The 26,808-nt window shown below is 51.7% G+C and overlaps 1 protein-coding gene across 2 annotated transcripts in view; it reads left to right on the top strand.

The window, feature by feature from the left end:
• The window catches only part of ANXA6 (annexin A6), a 54,081-nt gene that overhangs the window by 5,333 nt on the left and 21,940 nt on the right, over positions 1–26,808 (top strand). For both annotated transcript variants that reach the window (XM_081231624.1, XM_081231623.1), the window contains exons 2-16: positions 4,360–4,403; positions 10,274–10,364; positions 11,052–11,146; positions 11,978–12,091; positions 13,061–13,151; positions 14,094–14,173; positions 16,154–16,210; positions 17,037–17,130; positions 17,560–17,655; positions 18,284–18,342; positions 19,810–19,932; positions 21,383–21,441; positions 22,845–22,923; positions 24,829–24,910; positions 26,174–26,268. In XM_081231624.1, coding sequence (XP_081087750.1) covers positions 4,386–4,403; positions 10,274–10,364; positions 11,052–11,146; positions 11,978–12,091; positions 13,061–13,151; positions 14,094–14,173; positions 16,154–16,210; positions 17,037–17,130; positions 17,560–17,655; positions 18,284–18,342; positions 19,810–19,932; positions 21,383–21,441; positions 22,845–22,923; positions 24,829–24,910; positions 26,174–26,268 — 1,233 coding nt within the window. In that variant the 5' untranslated portion in view covers positions 4,360–4,385. The remainder of the gene's footprint in view (positions 1–4,359; positions 4,404–10,273; positions 10,365–11,051; positions 11,147–11,977; positions 12,092–13,060; positions 13,152–14,093; positions 14,174–16,153; positions 16,211–17,036; positions 17,131–17,559; positions 17,656–18,283; positions 18,343–19,809; positions 19,933–21,382; positions 21,442–22,844; positions 22,924–24,828; positions 24,911–26,173; positions 26,269–26,808) is intronic.

The raw sequence follows: 26,808 nt of genomic DNA, 5'->3' as shown, positions 1-26,808 counted from the left end.
CACCAGGGAAGTCCCGAGTCCAAACTCTTGATTGTGTACTTCTATCAGCCCTAATATGCATCTTTAACTTTATATATGTATAGCAAACATCAACAATGGAACATGAAAGGACAAGATCAATTTAGAAAGTTGTAATATTCTCATTCTGCACCCCAATGGGTTGTTGTGCCCAGTACCCCACTTTGGAGACCCCTGCTCTAATAACGGTGATTGTGATAACAGAAGCTACCACTTATTAAACATTTACCCTGAACCTGACCATGCTCAGTATTTTACCTGCCTTACTTCATTGAATTTTCACAAAAACCTTATGAGATTATCATTTCTGAGATGAAGAAACCGAGTCAGAGAGAAATGATGTAACTCACCCAAGGTCATGAGCAGTCAGGATTTGAACTCAGGCCATGACTGCAAAGCCCACGTTCTTTATTACAGTGCCACCCTTCCTCCTTTGTAAATGTTTGGGACTTCATATGCATCTTGTAGATGTGGAAATTGAGATTCATATTTAGGTAACTTACAAAATTACTAATTGGTGGGAAGCAGAGCTGTGACTCAGTCCTTTTGCGGGACTTGGACAAGACCTTCTGTCTGGCTCTCGGTTTCCCCAATGCTATAGTTAGGCAGTGGTGGTTGAGCCAGCCCTGGTATTCTCTACCCCAGAGTGTTCCTTCTGGAGCGAGTCCTGATTGCTTGCAGCCTGAAGGACTGAGGCAGGAGGTGGCCACAGCAGCACAAGGCCACCATCAGCTCTATCCTTGAATGGGTTTCTGGCAAATGGGTTTCTGGAATGATCTGCCATGATGAGCCTTCATGGAAATCCAGGTCCAAAGAGATTCAGGGTTCCTGAGAGGAGAGAGGCACTGGTGTAGAGCAGCCATACCTGCCAGTCTTGAGAAGCTATTTCAACCAAGATGGTGAAACTTGCCTATTGGGGGTGGGGTGGGGATAGAGAGGAGTCCTGTGGCCTTGGGGGAGACCTCTCCTAGGACTGATATTCTGAGATTTTGCTGTGAAAATCCCTGGTTGATACCTACAAAAGCCTCTCACATCCACTCGGTTTTCCCAAGGAGGGAGTGATATTATCCACGTTGTGCAGATGAAGAAACTGAGGTCTAAAGAGACACCCTGGCTTGTCTGAGGTTACAGAGGGGCAGGCTGGGAACCAGAACCTGGGTCTTTTCCTTCGGCCTCTTCCTAACGTCCCACCGTGTTATTAGCCGGGGGTGGGATGCAGGGATGTCAGCCATTGTCTGGGCCTGGCAAGTCACTTATCCTCCCTGAGATGCCTTTACTTCATCTAGAAAGTGAGGGGCTTGGAAGTAATTGTTAAGGGCCCTCTGGGGTTCTGAAACATTGGATATAAAACATTTATTCAGGCAACCTGAGAAGTGTGGTCTGGGTCGCCCTGGGAGGGATCAGAGCCCCTCGTAAAGCCAGGGTAGATGGCGCCTCTGTGATTAGCTCCAGAGCTTCCCTGAAACCTCAGAGAGGGACTGTGGGAGCTTGGCCCCCCTGAACTGCAATCAGAACATCTAGTTCTGGAAGTTTGCTTTCCATGTATACACAAGACGTGCACTCACAAGAGGCACATATAAACTGCTCTCAGAGCTGAGAGTATTTTCCCAAAGACTTGGAGGCCCCTCCTCTGAGCCGTCCAGATGGGCCTGGGCTGCCGCCAGCAGCTGAAGTTTCCAGCAACGAGGCCAAAGGAAAATGCTTCGAGGCTGGAGGTGCAGGTGACGGGCCTTAGCTGACTTCCTGGGCCTCATGCAGTCCCATTTTGTCTGCTGGCCTTGGAGCTCCCTCACCTTTTGCCCATACCATCCCCCAAACCTGGGGAAGCCCGGAGCTGGCTCCTGGCCAGACACTAGGGTAGATGTGGGTTCCTGCTCCCCCTCGGGGGAGTTTCTATTTCCTGAGGAGAGCTCAAGTTTGTACCAAAGGGCCCCTGGTTGTCAGGGCAACAGCAGGGTTTCCTCAAGCTCTGCTATCAGCTAGCTGCGGTTACAGGCAGATCACCGCCCTCTGCTCTTCACTCCCAAGCCCATCATCTCACGTCTGTCTGCTGACTGTAGTTTGGGGGACTTGTATTCAGGCAGTGGGGACACATGGGTAAACATGACCAATCCCTGTCCTCAGAATGTCCCCCTAGCACACTGAATGCCACCATTTACTGAGAACACATCTCTGGCCTGGCCTTGACATAAGTTGGGTCTCATCCTCCAACTCTCCAAGGCAGGAAGGGGAAAGCCCCAGTTCTGTACTTAAGATAACCTTGAATTCAGAGATGAGCAATGTGCCCAAGGTCCCATAGCTGGTAAGTGACAAAACGGACTTGAATCCAGGTCTGTCCGTCTGACTCCAAACCTATGTTCTCCCTGCTGTGTCACATGTCTCCTGTGGCCCCAGAGTGAGAGAGGAGGATTATGGGCTGAGATCAGGGGCTGATTTCCCCTCGGTGGTTTTTTTTGTTTGTTTTTTTTTTTGGTGGTGTGGGGGTGGGGTAGGGGTGATGGTATGTGAAGAACTGGAAAACATTGAGGTTACGCATCTCCTTTGTTTCTACCCTCTGTTCTGGTTCAGTTCCTTGTAGCTCTTACTGGATATAAGTCTGATAGAGTTTGTTATTTTTACTTTTAAAAAGTAATACGTAGTCATGGTTTAAAAAGATCAAACCGTGCAGTCCTGACTACAATGGACAACACTGGTCCTTCTTTCTCCTCATATCCCAAGAAGATTGTGGCTCTTCCATCTCTGCCCTCCTGCAGCGAGTGCTCAGTAGCCCACCCGCTCCCCCTTCTCTAACCCCTTTCCAAAGCAGCAATGTCCCTTTTTACCTTTCTTTTTAGATAAGATATCGTTGTTTCTTATTCCTTCACTGCAGACCCTGTGTCCTGACACCCCTTTCAGTGAGGTCGTTGTGTCCTGTTTGTTCAGTTCCCCACCCTCACCCATGATCTGTCCCAGCAGAGAAAAACCCAAGTCTTTACAGTGGCCTTAGGCACTGGTCCCTCGATGCCACGTCTTACCAATGTCCCCACCCCACTCCCTGCCGCCCCGTATCAGCCACACTGAGCTCCTTGACCTCACTGCCTTCAGGTAGCCACGTGGTTCATGAGGCCTCTGGCCGCTCCACCTGAGATCACACCCCTTGTCACTCTCTCCCAACCAAGCTTCATCTTTTCTCCTTAGTTTTTATCATATGTTTGTTATCCTTCCCCATTATAGAGGAAGCTCCAGAAAAGCACATGTTTTTTTGTTTTTGCTTTTATTTTTTGCCGTACGTGGGCCTCTCACTGTTGTGGCCTCTCCCGTTGCGGAGCACAGGCTCCGGACACGCAGGCTCAGCAGCCATGGCTCACGGGCCCAGCTGCTCCACGGCATGTGGGATCTTCCCGGACCGGGGCATGAACCCGCATCCCCTGCATCGGCAGGCGGACTCTCAACCACTGCGCTACCAGGGAAGCCCAAGCACATGTTTTAGAAAGTCTCTTTTATTTACTGGTATATCCTCAGTGCCTAGAGCAGTGCCTAATAGGAGTAGATGCTAAAGAAACCATAGCCCGTCAGATATTTGCAACAGGTGACCCAGAGCCCCTTGAGGGTGCCCATCTACAGACTGTTAAGCTCTGAATTCTGGAACAGTTCTCGGTGACTTGGAAAGAGAGCATGCATGGTGCAGATGGCATGGACCCTGGGATCTAGACTTTGTTGAATTCAGGGTCTTTTTTTAATTTAAGTATAGTTGATTTACAATGTTGTGTTAGTTTCAGGTGTACAGCAGAGTGATTCAGCTTTTTCAGATTCTTTTCCATTTTATGTTATCACAAGATATTGAATATAATTCCCTGTGCTATGCAGTAGGTCCTTGTTGTTTATTTCATATATAGTGAAGTCAGTTTTAAGCTGTATGATCTTGGGCAAATTATTTAACCTCCCTGAACCCCCATCCTCAGTCTCCTCCTCTATGAAAAAGGGGAATTTGACTCCAGGAAGGATTGCTGTGCGGATTAAGTGAGACAGCATCTGGGAAAGTGCCCTGCGTGGCCTGGAGGAACCGCGCTGGTTAGTGGTCGTGCCCTTTCCCTCTTTCAAGTTCTCCTGGTTCCGAAAGTCTTTCCCATCCTGCTGTGAGCATCTGGACACTGGCTAGTCCATCCATTATCCTCCAAAAACTGTGCCTGGCCCTGAGCTGGGTCTTTGGGTGTGATTTAACCTGAAGGGCTGGAGGCAGCTGGAAAACAGCAGCGGGAGCACACTCTCCCTTGAAAGGAATGAGGCTGAGGAAATTTAGGGGAAAGAATGGAGGGAATCAGAGTGCAGAGGAATCTCATGGCATTTCTTTTTTCTCCACAGTGTTTTCTGCTGCAGAACCTGAGACCATGGCCAAACTAGCACAGGTAAGGAGACTTTCCCCTCCTATAGTCATTCCCCTTGGCCTGGGCTTCTCCTGTGCCTGCAGCACAGATCCCTGATACCTTCAGTTACAAAGGAGCTGGAGAGGTTCTCAGGCTTTGCTTGCTCCTATTATAAGTCACGGCTCTTTCAGATGCAAGTGACCAATGCCAACACACAACATCCTAAGCAGAAAGGAGATGTATTGGCTCACATGACTAAGAAGCCCAGGGCTTCAGGTCTGGCTGGATCCAGGGGCCCATGTGATATTGTCAGGATTCTGCCTCCATGAACTGGGCCTCCTCTGGGTGGCTTCATTCTTGGACACATTCTTCCTTAATTGTTCATACTAGCCATCAGCAGCAGCTCTAGGCTTCCATTCTGCTTCCTGGGCAGCGTGTAGGATACAACCTTAATTGTTCATACTAGCCATCAGCAGCAGCTCTAGGCTTCCATTCTGCTTCCTGGGCAGCGTGTAGGATACAACATAATTTATACCGAACGATTCCAGGGTAAGTCTTGGGTTTGGTTTTCATTGGCTGGGCCTGGGTAACTTGGATCCAGGCAGCAGAGCTGGTCCCACCTGAACTGCCTGGCCCAAGAGTGGTTCCCCCAGGAAGGGAGACGGATACTGGATAGGCAAAAGCATTAGAGAGGGTCCTCTCTGCTCTGGAGGTGGATTTGGGTCCTCTCTTTCACATGCATTTGGGATTAAGTTTCCCTGGCTTGGGAGCCACCAGTCTTTCATGCTGTCTGAGCGCTTTGCTGGGCTGTGGAATTTGAGTTGTATCAGAGCTTTTACTCCTGTGTGTGGCCAGGATTAGGTTCCGTCCTTGGTCAGAGCTAGGTGTTGCTCTGGGCCATGGTTTGCCTGAGAGTGATCCCTGTTGGCTGGCCTTAGAGAAAAAGACGTGGTCACTGCAACAGTGGGGTTGAAAAGGGAGAATAAAACAAAGGGACCCCTGACTTGGCCCCTTTGGTCCCTCATGTCAATCATAGAGCTATTGGCCACAGACATAATACACGAGCTGTGTGATCTTGGGTGAGTTCTTTACCTTCTCTGCAGCCCCAGTTTCCATTATGAGGTGATTGAGCTCAGTGATAACTAAACTTTGTCCCCATCTTCATGACTTGCCACCCAGTGAACAAGGGCCTTAAGGATGTCTATTCACAATTTTTGAAGAGCACAGTGTGTTATATGATGTAGGATCAGTACTCAAAAAAGTCTTAGCCTTGGCCTCCCTGTCGGCCTCTGAGGAGCACACTTTGTACAAGTGGCCTCTCTGACCAGGAGAGAGTGCTAGTGGTTATAGACAAAGATCCAGGGCATAGTTGTTGTTGCTACCCATTTCCCATGAGTAATCATCCCAGAGTTACTTCCTGAGAGGCATTCGAACTGCAGGGTTCTGGATGACCCAAGTGGACAGATCAGGTCCTGGGAGACCAGGGTGGCCAGGACCAAAATCACACATCTTTGGACTCCTGGACCAGTGCTCCTAGACCCTGCTGTCTGCCTAGCTGACCTGTGCTTTCTTGTCGCCATGGACCAGCAGCCGTAGACATCCTACAAGCAAGAGTCCTAGGATGGAAGAGCCTTGGGGGGTCCCTTATCCTATGGGATGAGTTGGAGCCCCCATGCACAGTGCTAATGCTCTAGTGGGAGCAGTAAAGGAGCTCTGGGGGCACGCAGTTTGAGGAAATAGGAAAAGCTGCCTGGAGAGAGCTACTTGAGGAAGAACAAGGGAGCTGAGAGTGCTTTAGGTTGAGGGGGTGCTGGAACAGAGGGGCAGAGGGGAGAGAACGTAGTGTGTACAGGGCAGTAAAAGCAATTTGGATGCTTGGAGTGCAAGGGTCGGGGGAAAGAAGAAGGGGGCTGAAGACAATACAGATCTTCCTTGACCTGCAGTGGGGTTACCTCCCAGTAAACCCATGGTTAGTTGAAAACATCATGAGTTGAAAATGCGTTTAATCCACCTACGCCACTGAACATCAGAGCTTAGCCTCACCTACCTTAACTGTGCTCAGAGCTCTTATATGAGCCTACTGTTGGGCTAAATTATCTAACGCACAGCCTATTTCATAATAATGTGTTGAATGTCTCATGTAATGTATTGAAGACGGTACTTAAAGTGAAAACCAGAATGGTTGAGTACAGAATAGCCGTCAGTGTATTAGATGACCACCCTCGTGGTCGCGTGGCTGACTGGGAGCTGCGGCTTGCTCTTCTGCCCAGCATCGTGAGAGAGGACCCTACAGCATATCGCAAGCCCAGGAAAAGATCAAAATGTACAATTCGAGGGGCTTCCCCGGTGGCGCAGTGGTTGAGAGTCTGCTGGCCGGTGCAGGGGACACGGGTTCATGCCCCGGTCCAGGAAGGTCCCACGTGCCGCAGAGCGGCTGGGCCCGTGAGCTGTGACCGCTGAGCCTGCGCATCCGGAGCCTGTGCTCCACAACGGGAGAGACCACAACAGTGAGAGGCCCGTGTACTGCAAAAAAAAAAAAAAAAAAATTACAATTCGAAGTACAGTTTCTACTGAAAGTGTATCACGTTTTGAAAAATCGAAGTTGAATCAGTCGGGTACTGCCTGTGCTAGAGAAGAGTGAGAAAGGTCTTCCTTCCACTGAGCTGAAGTTTGTGTCTAATGCTCCCAATTACTAGCACCCCAACTCTGCTCCTGTGCACCCCTTCCCAGCACACACATGCGTGCACACATGTGTACACACACACAGACACACACACAAAGAGGCACAGAACAAGCCACTCCCTCTTTTCTCTGGTCCGGGTCGCCCCCCGTTACTTTTACTGTGATCTCTGTGCCAGTTCTCCCTCTTTCCTTCCAGAAGGGGGGACCCTGAGGCCCAAAGTCATAAAGAAATAGTGTGGTGTCATAGAAAGGCCCAGAAGCATGGCTCTGTGGCCTTCATTTCACAGGGATGTTCTGGGTTTGACGTGAAGGTGAGCATAAGAACGCTAGGGGACAGGGCGAGGGTGGCAGGTGTTGGTGCCTGCAGCTCCAGGAGCTGCAGAGGGGAGGCCTGGGTCAGGCCTGCTCAAGACGGCTCTCAGGTGGAGTCCTGGCTGGGCAGCCACCTCTCTGACTCATGTGGCTTAGGTTCCTGAGCGGCCTCTGGACTCCTGCTCTAGCAGCAGCCTGGGTGGAGCCTGGGGTGCAGGCTGCTCACCAGCTGGCACTGGGGCCTGCTGAATATTTCAGGGTAGAAAGTCCTTTCTCCTCTTCTCTCCCCTCCCCTCGTGGGTACTTGAGGCCAGGAACCTGTGTGCCAGAGGGGTGGCAGGCAGTCAGGGTGAGGTGGAGAAGTGGGGACAGCTGTGCAGGTGGCACTTGGAGATGCAAATCCACCAGGTTGGTGTGAGAATGACCAATGATGGGAAACCTGGGTGATTTGAAGGACTATCCCTGTGTCTCTAATGCTGCTATGGTGACCCCTGGCTTTTTTTTTTTTTTTTTTTTTGCGGTACGCGGGCCTGTCACTGTTGTGGCCTCTCCCGTTGCGGAGCACAGGCTCCGGACGCACAGGCTCAGCGGCCAGGGCTCACGGGCTCAGGCGCTCCACAGCATGTGGGATCCTCCCGGACCGGGGCACGAACCCGTGTCCCCTGCATCGGCAGGCGGACTCTTAACCACTGCGCCACCAGGGAAGCCCTAAGGGAGCGTTTTGATCGGGGTTTGTGTCAGCAGTTAGACTTCCTGTCCTCCAGCATGGCATGGCCTCATCTTTCAGCTGCAGCCTCTGCCCCAAATGCTGCCTCAACCACTGCACTAGGTGAGGAGGGAAGAGAGGGGGGAGCAGCAGCAGCAGGAGAGAAGGTGTCAGCTTACTGCTGGGACCTCTTCCCTTCTTCCTGGGGGCTCCGCTTCCATCCTTCCTCTCTCCTCCTCCCTCCCGGCCACTTACAATCCCACGATCTTGGCAACTTTGGGCATCCGCAAGAGCCCTGAAGAATCTGGGCTTGCTTTCCTGACTGTTCTTGTATGCTCTTGGCTCCAGGCCTTTGCCATGCTGTTTCTCTGTATGAAGCCTTTTCCTTCCCTCCCCCACCCCTTGGGCCAGCTGTTGCTCATCCTTTAGGGCTCAGCTTAGCCTTCCCCTCCAGGAAGTCTTCTTTGATTGCTCAGGGTATGTTCACAGTCCTGTATCTGCCCGTACACCTATCCACCTAGGAAACAAATGGTGCCTAGTTGTGGCAAGCCTTGAGCTAGCTGCTGGGAATACATCAGTGAGCGAGACAGATACACGTGGAGCTTTCTGAAGGGAGTATCTCTTTTCTGGTCTGGGTATCTAGCGTGTGTTACTCTTTCTTTCTCTGCCCAGCGGTGTGATCAGGTTGCAGGGGATTCACGGGTGGCGGGAAGAGGGCCGTGTCCCTTTCTGGTCATGCTCCCTGCCAGAACTTTAAATAGCAACCCTGCACCCACGCATGCATACCTTGGAGGAGCCAGCAGCGGCTGACAAACCAACAGAGCATTCAAATGCCAGGCCAGGCTCTGCAGTGCAGGTGCCGGGAGACACAGGAGGTGGTCAGAGGCTCATTTGCTGCCGTGCACTTCTTACTCTCTAGGCACAGTTATGCGAGCCACCCTGCCCCTCCCATGAAGCCTGTCCTGGTTCCCTCATGCAGCTGGAATTGCCCTCCACTGTTTTCCCAAGTTGCTTTGCCTCTGTCATGGGGTATTTATTACAAGCTCTATGCTAATTTGTGTTCTAGTCTCTCTCCTCCACTGGGTCAGAAGCTCATGAAACTCAGGCTCGGGTCTTCTTTCTCCCTAAATCTTCAGCCCTTCGCATCGGACCTGGCACAGGCTAAGTGCCCTGTCACTGCACTGTGTGCTTAGTGCCCTGGGCTCTGGCATCCACGGCTACCCCAGCTCTCGCTGCTCTCCGGGGCCCCATGGCTGACCCATATCTGACTTCTCTGTGAACCAGCCCATTGTGCATTCAGCTTCGATGTCTAAGATTCTCTGGCACTGCCTCTCCCCACCTTTGTCCCAAGGACCCAGCCAGCTTGTCCTCAGATGCCAGTTCATGGCTCAGTTTACTGGGCCCAGAAGAGCAGCACCTCATCTGGGTGTTGATTCTGAGGGTGGCTCTGGGCCCCCCGACCTGGGCCAGGACCCCACCCTCAGAAGCTGGCAGCTGCAAGGTTTCTGGAGCTAGACAGCAAAGGGGAACTGGAGAGAGATGTGGGTTCTGTGTGACCCCAGCAAGTGGCTTCCCTTTGTGGGGCTTGGTTTCTTTGTTTCTGTGATAGAGATCATCTTAAGCGCTTCTACAAGACACTAAAAAAATCACACTCATGGAGGTGAAAGGGCTTTGTACACCGTAAAGTGCCATAGACATATGTGGGGCTCTGGTTACTTTTGCAGGAATCATTCCCACTCCCTGCACTCAGTCTGGCTTTTATCTCTCCCGGGTCCTGGGAAAGTGATGCAGAGCCGGGGGCTTGGCTGACCTCTCCTCCCGAGGGGAAATGGCACCACCCTTGGGGCAGGCGGTGGCAGGAGGTACAGGGAGAGTCCTCCGTACCCTTGCCCGGGCTTTCTGTAGCCAGCGCTCCATTTTAGGGGCAGGGAGTTCAGCCACGCTTCAGGTGAGCGACGACGGTGTCCGGGGTAGGACAGTGCAGGTGGGGATAGAGAGAAGTGGGCAGATTCCATCTCACTGTGTCCTGGGTCTCTTCAGAGAACTGTGAAAATACACCCCTGGGTCTTGCCGTGGCCATTTTGGAGGCTGGGTTTGGGGATTTGTAACAAATATCTGATCATTTTAGGGACAGCGGGGACCTTTATCCTGTGACCAGGGCTGGGAACCCCGTTCAGGGCCAGCACCTCACCCTCTGCTCTTCTCTCCACAGGGTGCCAAGTACCGGGGCTCCATTCACGACTTCCCCAACTTTGACCCCAGCCAGGATGCCGAGACTCTGTACAATGCCATGAAGGGCTTCGGTGGGTGCTCGGCCACCAGGAGTGGGACCCTCAGGAAGAGAAGCGGGATTCAACTGGGCTTGAGGGTAGCCCTTTTGGTGGGCGGTGGGGTGGGATGGTGAGATGTACTTGGTCATTCTTTGGTCTCCTCTTTTTATTATTATAATTTTATAATGAACTATTCGAATAAAAAGATCTAAAGAGTAGGAGAAACTTTACCCATAGACCTGCCACCCAACTTGAGAAATAGCACTTGCTTCCTCATATAGTTGAAACCTCCATGGTAGGTCCCCCTCCTGCTAGCATCACTCTGTCTTTTCTCCTGGGGGTAAGCACTACCCTGAATTTGCTGCTTATTATTCTCTTTTCTTTTCCCTATCACTGAAAGAACCCTGTCCTGGGCGTTAGGACACCTAGGTTTTTCTAAGCCAGGCTCATTGGGAGACCTTGGGTGAGTTGTTGCTCCTTTCTGGGCCTCAGTTTCCTTATCCATGTGATGAGGAGCTAGATCACGGGCCCTCTGAGCTCAGATACTACATGTGCTAGGATCTCTCTCAGTGGTGGCTTGTCAGGTCCCCATAGATCCCCCCTCCAACGTCACTGCCTCACGTGAGCAGAAGGCTGATGCTGAGGACTTGCAGGGAGCAACCCTGGCGGGCTTCCTGGAGGCAGGTTGGGGTAGGGTGACGGGTGCCTCCCCTCTTCTAGGCAGTGACAAGGAGGCCATACTGGAGCTGATTACTTCCCGGAGCAACAGGCAGAGGCAGGAGATCTGCCAGAACTACAAGTCCCTCTATGGCAAGGTAACCATGGCAACCAGAGGGCGGGTGGGATGGGGGGTGAATGATTTCATTCACCTGTGAGTTCAGGGCCTTTTCTGAGTGTTTTACTCTAGGTCAGCCTCTGTGCTGGCACTTCTGCCCTCCTTTTTTCTTTTTCTTTTTTTTTGGCTGCGTTGGGTCTTCGTTGCTGTGCGCGGGCTTTCTCTAGTTGTGGCGAGCGGGGGGCTACTCTTCATTGCGGTGCGTGGGCATCTCATTGCAGTGGCTTCTTGTTGCGGAGCAAGGGCTTCAGTAGTTGCGGGCGCGTGGGCTCAGTAGTTGTGGCGCTTAGTTGCTCCGTGGCAGGTGGGATCTTCCCAGACCAGGGCTCAAACCCGTGTCCCCTGCATTGGCAGGCGGATTCTTAACCACTGTACCACCAGGGAAGTCCCCTCCTTTTTTCTTCTCTCAGGCAGGGACCATCCAGCCATGGGAACATCTAGAGCACCTGCTTCACGCTGGGCACTGTGTTAGGGGTTAGGGCTACACAGGTGAATAAGACCTGAGGGTGTTAACCCTACGGACTCACAGATGATGGGAGAGACACAAAGTGAACAAGTAAACAGGCAATGGCAGGGAAGAGGCACAGTGCTGTGGACTTGAATCCTGCCCTTTGCTAGCTGCGTGCCTCTGGGCAGGTTACCTGAGGTCTCTAAACCCATTTCTGAAGGCTGATGATAGTATTTACCTTCACCAATGAGGATTAAGTGAGATTCCTTAGCCCAGTGCCTGTACAGAGTAAGTGCTCATTAAATGTAATCCTTATCATTATAACTGCTCTTCTATCTCCTCCTCCCTCTGCCCCGCAACCAGGACCTCATTGCAGACTTGAAGTACGAGCTGACAGGGAAGTTTGAACGACTGATTGTGGGTCTCATGAGGCCACCTGCCTATAGCGATGCCAAAGAAATTAAAGACGCCATCTCGGTATGAAGCGTGGGTCTGCGCATGTGTGAGGGTTGGGGGCGTGGTTAATGGGAGATTCAAACCTCTCCAGCAAGCGTTCAGTGAGCCCTGCACCCACCCCGCGTGTGTGCCCTCCTTGGAGGCAGCTTGCTCAAATCCTATCCCAGAGGGGCGCCACGGTCTCCTCCAGATGGACAGAGGTGGGACAGGTGTCGGTGTGAGGCCCACCCTGTGAAATGGGGCCCTTGGCCCACAGGCCCACCCCAGCAACTTACAGTCCCGAGGAAGCAGGACACAGAGAAGCAGAGACAGATTGTGTCCAACACCCAAAGGCCAAGGGCATGTTAAAGGAGGTCATGAGGACAGGCCCTGGGCTCGGGGTGGCTGGAGAGGGTGTCACAGAAGATGAGAGGATCGAGCTGGGCCCAGAGCCTGGAGAGGATTTGGTTGATCAGAGTGGGCTGGAGAGGAAAGGGCAGGAGCAGCTGAGGAAGTGTGTTCAGGATCTGAGGGGCAGCCCAGGCTAGTGGAGGTAGAAAGTCGCTCCCCACCAAGCGGGGAGAGACCAAATGCCCTCGAGTGTACTTAGCACTTTACAGTTTATAAAGTGCTATGATCTTTGCCTCAGATGAGCTAATAAACATGAATTTGTTTCTAACTAATAAACTTAGCCATGTAAGAGGTTATCACCTTCTCATTCTTCCTGTGAGTTCAGTAGAGCAACTCGTATCATCTCCATTTTATAGATGAGAAAAGAGAGGTGCAGAAAGATAAAGTTGTTTTAATGAGCAATCACAAAGCAAGCTGCAGGCAGAGGTGGCACTAGAACCCCTGTCTCAGGGCCGCAGCTCCAGCTTGGTGCCTAAGAGCTGTGTTAGGGGCACCCTGAGTGCTGCGGGTTTCTTTGCTCTGACCACCCCAGGTTCCCACCTCGGGGCTGGTGGCCTCCCATCCCAACCCTTGACTCACATGCCCCTTCCCTTCTCCCAGGGCGTTGGTACCGATGAGAAGTGCCTCATTGAGATCTTGGCTTCGCGGACCAACGAGCAGATCCACCAGCTGGTGGCAGCGTACAAAGATGGTGAGAAGAGCAGGAGGGGCCATGCAGGGTTTTTCAGATGTGTAATGAAGGTGATCACAAGAGTAGGGACCCTAAAACTCCACCCATTCACCTTTTTTTCCTCCTTCCCTCTGTTCTGTCCATCCATCCAATAAGTACCTGCTCTGTGCTGGGCAGTGTGCTAGGAGGTTCTCAGGATATGGCGGTGGGCATCCATATAGTTCCTGCCTGAGAACTTATAGATTAACGAGGTAATGAGGGATACAGATCATAAACAGGTAAACAAATAAACATGATGATGACTTGTGGTGGTGAAGTGTTATGAAAGAAACAAACAGAGAACAGGCATCTGACTTTAACTGGGGAGGACGTGCTTCAGACAGGTGGTCAGGGAAGCCTGTCTTGGGAGGAAATGAGAAGGATCCAGTTGTACACAGAGTGGGGAAGAAGACCCAGGAGAGGGGATGGCAAGACCAAAGGCCCTCGAGCAGAATAAGCCTGGTATCCAGTGCGAGGCTAGAGCAGTAGAGGGCAGGACAGGATTACACAGGGCCATGTAGGCCAAGAGAGAGAGACAATGTTTATTCCAAGCCCAGTGGGAAACAGAGGCACCCATGATGAATGTGGGCTTTAAGACAGTCACCCATGTTGCTGTGGATTGGAGAAGCAGAGAGAACAGTCAGAAGGCTGTAGCCACTCTCCAGGTGAGCGACAATGGTGTCTGGGGTAGGACAGCACAGGTGGGGATAGAGACACTTGGGCAGATTCCATGTCATCACATCATGGGTCAGTACAGAGAACTGTGAAAATACACCCTGGGTCTTGCCATGGCTGTCTGGGTTTGGGACTAGGTTTGGGAATTTGTAACAAATACCTGATCATTTTAGGGGCAGCAGGGACTTTTATCCTGGTCTCCTGGGGTGTCCTGGGGATGGGACTAGAGCTTGTGTTCCTTCCCCGCAGCCTACGAGCGAGACCTGGAGGCTGACATCATTGGGGACACCTCTGGTCACTTCCAGAAGATGCTTGTGGTCCTGCTGCAGGTTGGTCCACCTTGGGGTCCTCCCCGAGCTCTCTGCCAGGGTGCAGGGGGCTGTGAGCACCTTCTCCCTGTTTTCCCAAACAGGGTGGCCCATGAGGGCCTCCTTGGTGGTTCTTCACATGTAAAGTCCTCCTTGGTGTTTTGTGGCCTCCCCCCCACCTCTGCCCATCTTATCCTCAAACTTGAGATGGTTTCTCTCTGGCTCACCTGGGTGTGGAATCTGAGCATCCAGGGTCTATTCTGTCCCCCGTGGCTTGCACAGGCAGGTGACCTGCATTTCTTTTCACATACCCTGTCTCTCTTGTGCTCCTGTGTCCTCCTTCCTCTCTCCACACATACCCCTTCCGCCTCCTCTCCAGCCTCGCTCCTGCCATGGCTTCCCCAGCCACTGCACCTACCTGAGCTCACCAGCAGGGGCGCCAGCAGGGGCATAGCATCTCTGGAGCTGCCTGCGTGGCACTCCCCCATAGCCAAGCCCTGCTACTCCCTCCCACCCACGGATGACATAAAAAAGAGCATAAAGGTGCTGCACACTGGTGTCCATGGCTGAGTTCTGCCTGCCCAAGTTGGGTTTCTTCCTTTGTTCATTTCCCCCCACATACTTTTTTTTTAAAAAAACACTTTGAGTTAGTTGCTAACATTTAAAACTAGGGAGATTTTGGTCCAAAATCAGATTTCTAGATTCTTTTGAATAATCGAAAGCTCTGGCAACAGCAGGCCTGCATTCCGCACGACTTCAGTGGCTGGAGTACACATCCCACCCTTCTGCTTCTCCTCTCCCTGCCCAGCCCCTTGGGAACAGGCATTGAGGTATCTCAAGTCTAGCTCCAAGGACCAAACTTCTAGGAAGGTTTATATATAAAGCCACCTCTTTGTTTCTTTCATTGCCCTCCCTCCCCCCATTTTACAGCAGCTGCTCCCAGTTCTCTTCCTCTTATTACCATAACTATCCTCATTCTGTATTAAGCAGCTGCGGAATTATCAGGAGATGATCTTCAAGAGTGGGAAAGCGTGGCCTTTTGCCCCCATTTTCAAAGTGCATGTTCCGGACAGGAGCGTGCCAGCCTGTATCTTGGAGTCAAGGATGTGGCCTCCTCAATATCTAACATCTAGCAGGCGGTTACATAGCATGGATTGTAAGCGTACTGGCTCTGTCGCCTTAGGCTCACTCCCAAAGAGAACCAGGGGGTTTGAGATCCTGAAATGCACAGTTCAGGGGGAACAGGAGATAAGCATAGGCTTGACCTCTGCCCACATAACTAGGAGCCCAGTATGGCTGGCCCCTGGCCCCTATGAGTATCCCCCTCCGTCTGATGGGGCATAGGGCGTGGGTGGAGTGACAGGAACACAAATAGGATTTGGTGCCTTCACAGCTTGTGAGCTCAGATCTCAGGCCCCCAGTCTCAAATCCTCATTGGTGAATTCCTTGGGTTAAGATATGGGAGCCCCTAACAGAATGCAAATATGCAGACTTTTGACCCCTGTGATGTTGGATGGCCTCGTGGGCCATGCCAGGACTTGTGGCAGGAGTCCTGTCCTCAGAGGTATTCTGAGTACAAGGCTTCCTCTGGGGTGGAGGCACCTAGGAAGACTTTGGGTATTCTCAGGACTCCCCTGTTTGGTCCAAGCTCCAAGGATGAGGGAGAAGCCAGTGGGAGGGGCCCTATGATTTGCTGCAAAATAGATGCTGTGGTCTTTTTTTTTTCTTTTTTTTTGGCTGCACTGCACGGTGTGTGGGATTTTAGTTCCTCGACCAGGGATTGAACCCAGGCCCTCAGCAGCGAGAGCTCGGATCATAACCACTGGACCACCAGGGAATTCCCAGGTGCTGTGGTCTTGATCCAGTGGCTGCTGTCAGTCTCTTCTCCTGGATACTCTGGGCCACCATGGTTTTCCCAGTCCTTCCTGTCTCCACCACTGGCATCCAGGCTTTGTCCTGGCTCTGGTATTTGAACCACGTGCTCCTTGTCTTTCTGCCCAGGGAACCAGGGAGGAGGATGATGTAGTGAGCGAGGACCTGGTACAGCAGGACGTCCAGGTAAATCAGCACCAGTGGAGGTCCCCGGGCACAGCGAGGCAGCCCTGAGAGAGGGGAGAGGTTGGGCATCCAGGGAAGGGCTGGAGGCAAAGTAATTTGCATCAGATACTAGAAATAACTGACTCACAGCCATCATTTATACAGCGCTTTGTTGAAGAAAGGACTTAAGTTAGCTTTCAAAGGTACACAGTACGTAAAGTTGGTGAGATGTATTTTGGAGCTTTTCATCATTTGTTCATTTATTCATTCAGTTAATTAATATTTATTGAACACTTACTGTGTGCCAGGCATTCTGCCAAGCACTGGGGAATCCTAAATGAACAAAGTCAGAAAGTACTGGGGAGACAGGCATATATTAATCACACAAACACCCTCCCTGTGGATATACCATACATTCCAGGTGTTTTGAGCCCCCACTATGTGCCAGTAACACTGCAGCAGTAGATACAGAGAATGTAAGACATAATTCCTGTTCTTGAGGAGCCCGTGTCATAGTGGGAAGCAAGGCATATAAATATTACAATATACACTGGATCAAAGCTATAAAGAAACAGGAAGCCTAGAAGAGAGGGAAGGGAAAAGAACTCTGCCTAGGGACATCAGCAAGTGCTTTGAGAACAAATGGGACATTTAATCTGGGCCCTGAAGTTTGAGTAGGAGTTTCCCAGCAAGAAAGGGAGACAGCTGTACAGGTGTATGCAGATGTCCTGAGGCTACCAATTACTGGCATGTTCAGGGATCTGGCAGCAGTTCTGAGTGGCTTGGCTGGTGAGTTCTGTCTCCTGCGGTTTCCTCTTTTAGTTAAGTCCCACCTCTTCCCCTTCAGGACCTGTACGAGGCAGGGGAACTGAAATGGGGAACAGATGAAGCCCAGTTCATTTACATTTTGGGAAATCGCAGCAAGCAGCACCTTCGGTTGGGTAAGCTCCAGAGAAGACCTACAGCTGCCCCCATCGAGTTATGCCAAGATTTCCTTTCTCTTTTCCTTTTCTGCTAAGGGAGCACGATAGCTGCCTCATGCACAACCCAAACACTAGTCTTGATTTTATTAGACGGTGGTTTGTATAGGCCCTCGTGAGAGGCCTTAACGGGATGTTCAGCCCCTCCATCTCAGTACCAGTCCCGTCTTCCTGTTGGAGCAGGAGGTGTACACGGTCCCTCACAGCAGACGCAGCGAGGCTGCATGGTGACTGGTGATGTGCACGACCTCCCTGACCCCTTCCTAGGTGCCAGCCCTACCTTCATGGTGGCACTCTGGTCCTGGCCGCTATGCCTCCCCTTCTGAAGTCCCCATTCCTTCCAGTGTTATGGGGGTACTCTTGACACCCCTTTCTCTCTGTCGGACTCAGTGTTTGATGAGTATCTGAAGACCACGGGGAAGCCGATCGAAGCCAGCATCCGAGGGGAGCTGTCCGGGGACTTTGAGAAGCTGATGCTTTCTGTGGGTACGTCCTGACATTGCATTCCCGGGGCCTTTGAGGGATTCAGGGATTCTGACCCAGGAACAGGGGAATTGTATGGTATGGAGGTGGGAAGGAGAAAACCAGGTTGTCTGTTTGCAAGCCAGACATTTCAAGAGTCAGTATGTCTGAGCCTGGGGTAGGTTGTGTGTATGTGTTTCTTGGGGGAGAACTACGGCCCAGCCCTCATCTTGCCCAGAGCTATCCCCCACCAACCCTATTTAAAGTAGTCAGGTTCTAGCCCACTCTGCCAGCAAGATCCAGAGGTTCAGCTGGTACCTTTCTGTTGAGGAACTACCTTTCCCAGCCCCATCCCAGATGCTTCCCCACCTGACCCAGTTCCCTATGAAACCCCGAAGGACTAGAAAGTGGAAGGGGGTCCTTGCAGTGCACTCCCCACATTACAACAGGCCCATTTTCTGATTTCTCTGTCCCCTGGATTTGTGATAAAAGTGGGTCTGGGGTGCTCTAGGACTGCGGCTTATCAGGAACCAGGTTCTTCCCAGGCTTGAACTTGGTGACCCCCCAAGGAACGGAAACAAAAAAGGGCTCGGGCCACCCCTTCGTCCTTCCGAGGCAGCCAGAATAACTACCTCTTCCTCCCTCTTCCCAGTGAAGTGCATCCGGAGCACCCCAGAGTATTTTTCTGAAAGGCTCTTCAAGGCCATGAAGGTGCGTGGTGGGGTTGATGTGAATGAGGTAGGGGGATGGGGACTCTGCACGCCTCCACAGGACTATTGGGAGTCTGGCAAATCCTTGGGGTCCACTGGCCAAAGAGAGTGTTCAAGGCATTGACCACAGGACAGCGTGCTGGCACTTTGTCCCAGGTGAGCTCCAGAGCCTGGAGTGCTGCCTGGTCACACACCTGTCCACCCGATACCTGCCCTGTCCTCATGATTGATCAGAGGGTGCAGTGACAGCCTGCACCCGATCCAGCTAGCCAGCTAGGTTGGAAGCCCATGCTTTTTTTAATTTTTTATTGGAGTATAGTTGATTTATAATGTTGTGTTAGTTTCAGGTGTACAGCAAAGTGAATCAGTTATACATACATCTGCTCTTTTTTAGATCCTTTTCCCATATAGGCCATTACAGAGTACTGAGTAGAGTTCCCTGTGCTATACAGTAGGTCCTTATTAGTTATCTATTTTATACATAGTAGTGTGTATATGTCAATCCCAATTGGAAGCCCATGCTTTTTAAATACTATTAAACAAGATGTTTATATACAATGTACGTAAATAAGTGAAAAACTGTTCAGCGTTTTCTGCCAAGATTCGTGATGTTCATCCCTGAGACCCGGGTACTGAGGATAGTGCTTCCCAGGACTTTACACACATGACACACAGAAAGTGGTGATATTTCCATAGTGCACCAGGCTGAATGAATCATTTGTTGCCAGAGGCCATAGGCCCAAAGTCCCTGCATGGCCATCCCACAAGGACAAGTGGCCTGTAGCCCATCCTCTGTCTTCCAGCGCCAGAGTGAGCTGGACAGCTGGGCCCCGCAGAGACGTTTGCCTGTATGATGTGTTCATAAGAACGTTCATAGCAGTGTTGTCCATATTATGAAAGAAATAGAAACAACCCAGTGTCCATCAGGAGCAGCATGGACAAATAAATGCATAGTGGTGTATTTACAGAGTTCCAAAATGTGCAAACCTAGGGCTTCCCTGGTGGCGCAGTGGTTGAGAGTCCGCCTGCCGATGCAGGGGACACAGGTTCGTGCCCTGGTCTGGGAAGATCCCACATGCCACAGAGCGGCTGGGCCCGTAAGCCATGGCCGCTGAGCCTGCACGTCCGGAGCCTGTGCTCCGCAACGGGAGAGGCCACAGCAGTGAGAGGCCCGTGTACTGGGAAAAAAAAAAAAAAAAAGTGCAAACCTAAACCACGTATTGCTTAGAGTTACAAAGTTAGGTAAAATTATGAGGGTATCGAGGATGGGAATGACATGAGGTGGGGGGAGGAAGGAGATAAAAGCAGGAGGGACACACAGAGAGCTTTGGGGGGATTGGCAATTTGCTTCTTTCATTCTTAATTTTAACATTTTATCTCAAAAAGTTGTATTTTCAGTTGAGCTGGGGGCTGTCAGCACTCCAGCCCCCTCTCAACTCCCCGTCCTCCAAACCCGCTTGTCTTGCAGGGGCTGGGGACTCGGGACAACACCCTGATCCGCATCATGGTCTCCCGCAGTGAGCTGGACATGCTCGACATCCGGGAGATATTCCGGACGAAATATGAAAAGTCCCTGTACAGCATGATCAAGGTGAGGCGTTCACGGGGGTACAGAGAGGGCTGGGGAACTCTCCCAAGGGAAAAGGCACTGTCCTGGAAAGCTGTGCATCTCATGGGGATTCCAGGAGCCTCAGCCTGTGGCACCTTCAGGGAATTTAAGGCAGCTCAACAGAGGAGCAAGTGTCCAGGGTGCTTGTAAGACATGAGGCACCTCTTTAAAGGAAGGCAGGGCGGGGCCATGAAGAGCATGAAGTTGAATCCAGGTTGAGGACTCCATCCCTAGGGCAGTGAGAGGTCAGCCTCCTGAAGGCAGCAGGAGGCACTGAAGAACACAAAGGAGGGTTTATTGGGGACCTGTTGGCCCTGGGCCAGGCGATGACTTTGGGCTGTCCAGCCCATGAGACTGGAGACAAGAGACGGATGCAGAGCTGGTTGGGTTCTCCTTGTTTCGGGTGAGTGGGATAAAGCTTTCTGAGTTCAAGCTGTGCTCCCCAAAGTGTGCTTCTTTTTTTTTCTTTATAAATTTATTTATTGATTTTTGGCTGCATTGGGTCTTTGTTACTGCACGCAGGCTTTCTCTAGTTGCAGTGAGCGGGGCCTCCTCTTCGTTGCAGTGCTTGGGCTTCTCATTGTGGTGGCTTCTCTTGTTGCAGAGCACGGGCTCTAGGCATGCGGGCTTCAGTGGTTGTGGCTCACGGGCCCTAGAGCGCAGGCTCAGTAGTTGTGGCGCATGGGCTCAGTTGCTCCACGGTATGTGGGGTCTTCCCGGACCAGGGATCGAACCCGTGTCCTCTGCATTGACAGGTGGATTCTCAACCACTGTGCCACCAGGGAAGCCCCCCAAAGTGTATTTCTAAATAGAAATTGTATAAGCATTGTGTGCAAAAATGTCCCATGGAAAACGTTTGGGAAAAAGTAGAATAAGCAAAGATAAGTCAGCTTCTTTACCTCAGAACTTCTCACAGCCTTCACTATAGTATGTCCATTATGAGGCTCCAAGAGGGATGTAGAATATGCCGTGTCTATCAAATGTACATTTGTTTGTTTGGTTTTGGCACTCCCAATGTTTTTGCTCAGGGAGCCCTATTTTATGGACTGTTTCATGTGGGAGAGCGCGGCTGGGGATTATCTGGTGGCAGGGGTGTGCTGAGGGCAGCTGTCTGGGGAAGGCGTCTCTTCTTAATTCCACGTTCACTAAAGGCATATCGGTAGCTTGGAATTGTCCATTGGAGGTATTTACACAATGGAAATTGGCAAATGCTACAAATCAGGGCTTTTTTTTCTTTTTTTCCCAGAGAGCCAGTTGTTAATACTTACCAGTACACCACTTTTTGGTCTCAGCCACCTCCAGACAGGAGGAGAGTCAGGGCTGCTGTGAATACGTGGTCAGCCTCCCCCTGTTCGGGGGAGAACCTCCCCTCCTTGTCTGAGAGGATCCCAGGGCTGAGTGAGAGGTAACCTTTCTCTGTCTTTCTCCCCAGAATGACACCTCTGGCGAGTACAAGAAGACTCTGCTGAAGCTGTGTGGGGGAGATGATGAGTAAGTGACCTCCTGGCCGAGGGCTGGAGGGCGTGGCTTCAGGCTTGGTTGGTCAGGATTCTCTTGGCCTCATCTGGATGGATGGGTGGATGGATGGATGCATGGATGGATGGATGATGGATTGGATGGGCTTGGGGTTACCCCGAAGGTCAGAGCACCACACAGGTGAAAGTCTGCGTGTCCATGTTTGTGCACATGAGTGTGGTCTCCCATACATGGAGACATCTACTCCTGTGAACTTGGACATCAGTCTGGGGGTGTGGACCAGGAATCAGAATATGAGGGTCTGGTCCCTGCTACCTTCTTCACAGGTGCTTCTCGGTTTCATCATCTGTTAAATGGAAAAAATACAGATGCCTGCTCTGACTACTTGTTTATTCAGCATCTCTGTATTAAGTACTCTCCATGTGCAGGCATTGAGGGGAAGCACAGTGATGATGCCTCCGGACTAGAAAAGCACACAGACCAGGGTGTACGTACATGATGGGGAAGTATATGAGCCTCTGAGAGCCCTCAGAGGGTGCACTATGCCAGACAGGGCGGGGAGGCTCCTGGAGATAATGAGGCTGAGATGCAAGGAGGAAGGTGAAGAGGTGAAGACAGGGCCTGGAGGGAGAGTGTTTGGGGTGGAGAGAGGGCCTAGAGAGGAGAAGGCACAGCCTGGTTCATTTATGTAACTGAGGTCGCACTTTTGTAGCATGCTGGGGAGAGATGAGGCTGAGATGGGCAGGGTCTGGGGCCTCTTCCTGGCACATGAACCTCACCTAAGGGTAGCAGAGAGCCAGCCATTGGAGGCGTTAAATTGGGGCATGACTTGACCAGATTTGGGTGCTAGGAAAGGAACTATAGGTACTCTGATTTCCCTTCTCTGGGGCTTACAATGATCCAGTTAAGTAGGGAATACGAGAGCCTCCTGTTTACCTTTGTTAAGTGCCTTAGGGGCTGATTCAGTTCAGCAGATACTTACCTGGCAACTAATAAACCGGGGTGCTTGGCAGAAGGAGAGGTAGAGATGGCGTGGTCCTAAGCTGGTCATGGACATGTCTGAGAGGGGAGACTTGGATAGAAGTCACTCAAATTATAAAGAGGAAAGGGGAGGTTGAGGGACTAGAGAAATCATCTCCTGCGTGGGGCCTGGCGCCAGGAAGGCTGCTGCTCAGAGTCAGCATGGTGGTGGGGGGTGGTCTCAAGAGAGGGTAGAAGGTTCTCAGAAGTGGAGGGAGGGCTGTGGTGAATGGGTGAGGCCCAGGCTGCAGAGAAGGGAAAGCCAGATGGATTTACTTGAAGTGTGTGTGCATGAGTGAGTGTGTGTGTGTGTGTGTGTGTGTGTGTGTATGCGTATGCGTGTGTGTTGCCCACGATGACCTTCCCTCCTGTCCTCTCCCTAACACCCTCCATTCCAGTGCTGCCGGCAAGTTCTTCCCGGAGGCAGCGCAGGTGGCCTATCAGATGTGGGAACTTAGTGCAGTGGCCCGAGTAGAGGTCAGACCCTCCCCCACTCCTGCTTGACCTCTTGACCGCAGCTTCTACTTTCTGCTCGCACCTTCCTGCTGCTCTGGTTGGCACCCAGCTGCCCCCTGGTGGCCAACCCGACACGTTGAGTCTCGCGTCTTGAAGCTTCCTGTTCTCCGCGGAGTGATGGATGGGTGGGTGGGCACTCTGGTGTTGGCATCTGATTCCTGCGTTCACCTCTCACATGCTGGGAGGTGTTCTGCCCAACTAACTACTAACAGACCTTGCCAAATGGAGACCTGGTTGGTTCAGTAGCGGGGCCTATCCCATCCTGGGCCCGACAGTTGGGTTTTGGAGGCATGAAAGCTGAGAACAGCTGGGCACCCCTGGGTGCACTGGGGGATTCTTGGTCATCCTGACCATCCTCAGACCCAGGGTCCACACAGGGCAAGAAGGAAAGGTTTCACAGAAGTACTCAGGGCAAATGCATCCAGGGACTGGTAGCACTTGGCCCCTACGAAAATATTTGGAACCTAGGACTCCATTACTCACTCGCTAGCTACCTTTGGCGGGTCCCCACCTCTCTCTGTCTCCATCTCTCAGACGAGGCTGTTAGACATGGCAGTCTGGTTGCCCTCCAAGGGCTCTTGTGCTCTGATGTTATAGGACAGCGTTTCCCAAATTATAAGGCAAGAGCTGTCATTGCAGATGATGTTAAGTCATATGAGAAATGAATTGAGTTTTTCTTCTGGGGAGGGGGACTTCCATGGCATTAAATAACACTGACTCCACATAGTGAGAAAGCTGCTCCACTTCACTTTCATCAACCTTATTGTTAATGTCAAAGAAGGAGTCTCAGTTTGGTGCCACATCTTTGCCATAGTCGCTAATTTCCCCTTTTCACAAAGAGCTGAGAGAGCCAACTTCAGGTTCACAGCTTTTGGCAAGCAACGGTGTCTTGTTAAATTTGGTGGTATTTGAAAATTTTTTTTTTTTTTTTTTGCTGTACTTGGGCCTCTCACTGTTGTGGCCTCTCCCGTTGTGGAGCACAGGCTCCGGACGCGCAGGCTCAGCGGCCATGGCTCACGGGCCCAGCTGCTCCGTGGCATGTGGGATCCTCCCGGACCAGGGCACGAACCCGTGTCCCCTGCATCGGCAGGTGGACTCTCAACCACTGCGCCACCAGGGAAGCCTGTGTTTTGTTTTTATGACATTTATTTTCATGGGTTATTATCAGTTTATGGCACGTGACACCAACTTTCTATTCATGATAGTGATATAAAATCATTTTCATTCATTAATTCACTGAGCAAATTTTTTTTGAGAGCTTACCCCTGTGTCAGGCACTGCTGCAGGCTCTGGGGGTATATCAAAGAACGAAATGGACCAAAATCCTTGCCCTTTAGGAATATTTAAGTGCACTTCAAAATGAATGCATTTAAATAAAACAGAAGCTGAATTAAGTTAAAATATTAAGAAATAACATGGGGTGTACACAAATATAGAAAACATTGTGAAGGTCATTCAGGAGTGACTGAAATTTGGGCAACTCTGTTCTGGTATTTCAGGACATTTCAGTTGCCTTTTCAGGGAGAGCATTTCTCTAAGAGGCAAGAAGACCTTGGCAACAGGGCAGGGTTCCGATGGACTGGGTTCCAGTGCAGCTGGGCCAGAGCTGACTCCTGGGGCAGGAGCCCAGCCTCTCTTCCCCTGACAACACTTGACCTGCTCCCAGGCCTGGGTTTGTCGCTCTCCTCCCTCTCTCAGCTCTAGGGCAGGGGTCTGTCTGCTGTGCCTTCACCCCCGCCTCTTTCCCCCCAAGCTGCTTGGTTTGGGGCTCATGGGGAAAGCCTCCCCTCCCTCGCATGCTCCTCTTTTGGCCTGGCCCCCGGGGGGCCTCCAGGCACCTGCTGAGTCACTTTCTGCTTCTTGCAGATGAAAGGAACTGTGCACCCAGCTGGTGACTTTAACCCTGACGCAGATGCCAAAGCCCTGCGGAAAGCCATGAAGGGACTTGGTAAGGGGCACGTGAAAGGGACCAGGTTGGCCTCTGGAGCAGCAGGGGTGGCAGGTCTGGCAATGGGCCTGGCAGGGGCAAGAGCTGAGGCCTCAGACTGGGGTCTGCAGGATGACGAGCACTTTATTTGCTTTGAGTCTCCATCACCCTGGAGCCTCCAGCTCCCTAGGTCTAGGGAGGAGGGGAGTGAGGGCGTTTGTAAGGAACATTCCCAGAGACCAAGGTGCTCCCAGGCCCTGGTATAGAAAAAAGTACTAGGTGATAAGGCTGGGTTTTTGCTCTGGCTATGCTGCTGACTCACTGTGTGACTTTGGGCAAGTCCTGTAACCCACCTGGGGGTCTCAGTATCTCCATGCATAAAATAAGGGACGTAGACCCTGTAACCCAAGAGGCCAGTTCTGGCGTGGGAACACCCCCTGCTGGTTACCCATATCCAGGCCTCCATTTGGCTTAGGTGAGAAGAACCACCTGTGGGTGGGTGGCCTGTCCTCAGGAAGGCCAGCGGGGACAGAGCATCTGGGTTTGGCTTCCATTGCCCTTTCTCGCCCACCTGTCTAACAGCACCTCCCAGGGGACCTTGGGCTAAGTCTTTTACCTTCTGGGCCTCATTTTCATTTGTCTCATGGGAATAATAATATCTACCAAGCATATCTAAGACTGTAAGATGACAGGGGTAAAAATGTTCTTGAAAGATAGAGTCCTTAAAAATTTAATAAATAAATAAATAAAGACAGAGTCCTGTGCCAGGTCTGAGGTTGATGGCATTGATCTGAGGGGCAGGAAATGGTACCCTGATGCCTTCCAGAGTCAACCTGCTGTGGTTAGAGGGACTTTGGGTCCAGCTTTCAGGGCATTACAGAGAAAGGACACAGGGTCCCCAAAAGGACTTAGGTTGTCAGGTTGGAAGGATCCCTTAGTAACCCGTCCAGCTCTTTGTGAAACAGAAGGGGAGGGGACTTGTCCAAGGGGATAGCCATTGCCAGAGCTGGGACTAGAACTCAGAAGCCCTGGCTCTCAACCCAGTGCTCTCTGCTCTCCCAGGGGTCTTTTTTTCCTCAACTAGTGATACAGCAGAAAGAAGTGCAGAAGAAATCCAGGGGAAGTTAGTGGCTTGGGCCAGAAGCAAGGCTGCTGCAGGGACTTGGGGGCATAAGACTGCCTATCCTGACCTCTACCCTGACAGAGGTGGATGAGGCCCATCACTGGGGGAGATGGGGGAGATGGGCCAAGGCCTTCCTCTGAACTGTGGCTTTGGGGACTCAGGAACTGATGAGGACACCATCATTGACATCATCACGCACCGCAGCAACGCCCAACGGCAGCAGATCCGCCAGACCTTCAAGTCTCACTTCGGCCGGGTAAGGGCCTCAGCCTGGGCCCTGGGCCCCCCCTCCATGCTCCTCCTTGGAGGGAGCTCGGCCTGTCACAGCCAGCTCTGCACCTGGGTCTTCATGGCAGTGGGACCCCCTGTGGCCACGTGTTCTTGGAGTGTCTCCAGCACTGGATTTGGGCTGCCTACACACACACCTCTCCCTCCCACTGCACCCCAGGTTCCTTGTGGTCAGCAACACGTGTGCGACTGGCTCCACTTAGAGCTTCGATCAGGGATATGAGTTGTGTTAGTGGCATCTAATTTTGGCTGACCAGTTTCCCCAGGATGGAAATGGCACTGCCCCCTTTCCTTCCCTGTCTCCCGCCTCCAAGGAGAACAAGCAGGTCTTCCTCCAGCTTGGTTTTTGTCCCCCACCCTCTTTGGCTTCCTCAAAACAGTGAACCCAACATCAGCCAAGACAGACACAGGCTCCCACGATCCCTGCATCCATGTGGAGCCCCCGTCTCCTCCTTCCATGTCTCCTCCCTGTCCCAAGTCACATGTGGGCAAGTGCTGATGTTGGCAT

The sequence above is a fragment of the Mesoplodon bidens genome (assembly GCF_964165515.1).
Source record: "Mesoplodon bidens genome assembly, chromosome: 4".
Lineage (NCBI taxonomy): Eukaryota > Metazoa > Chordata > Mammalia > Artiodactyla > Ziphiidae > Mesoplodon > Mesoplodon bidens.
Note: the sequence above shows the minus strand (reverse complement) of the source record. Positions and strands in the feature narration are given on the sequence as shown.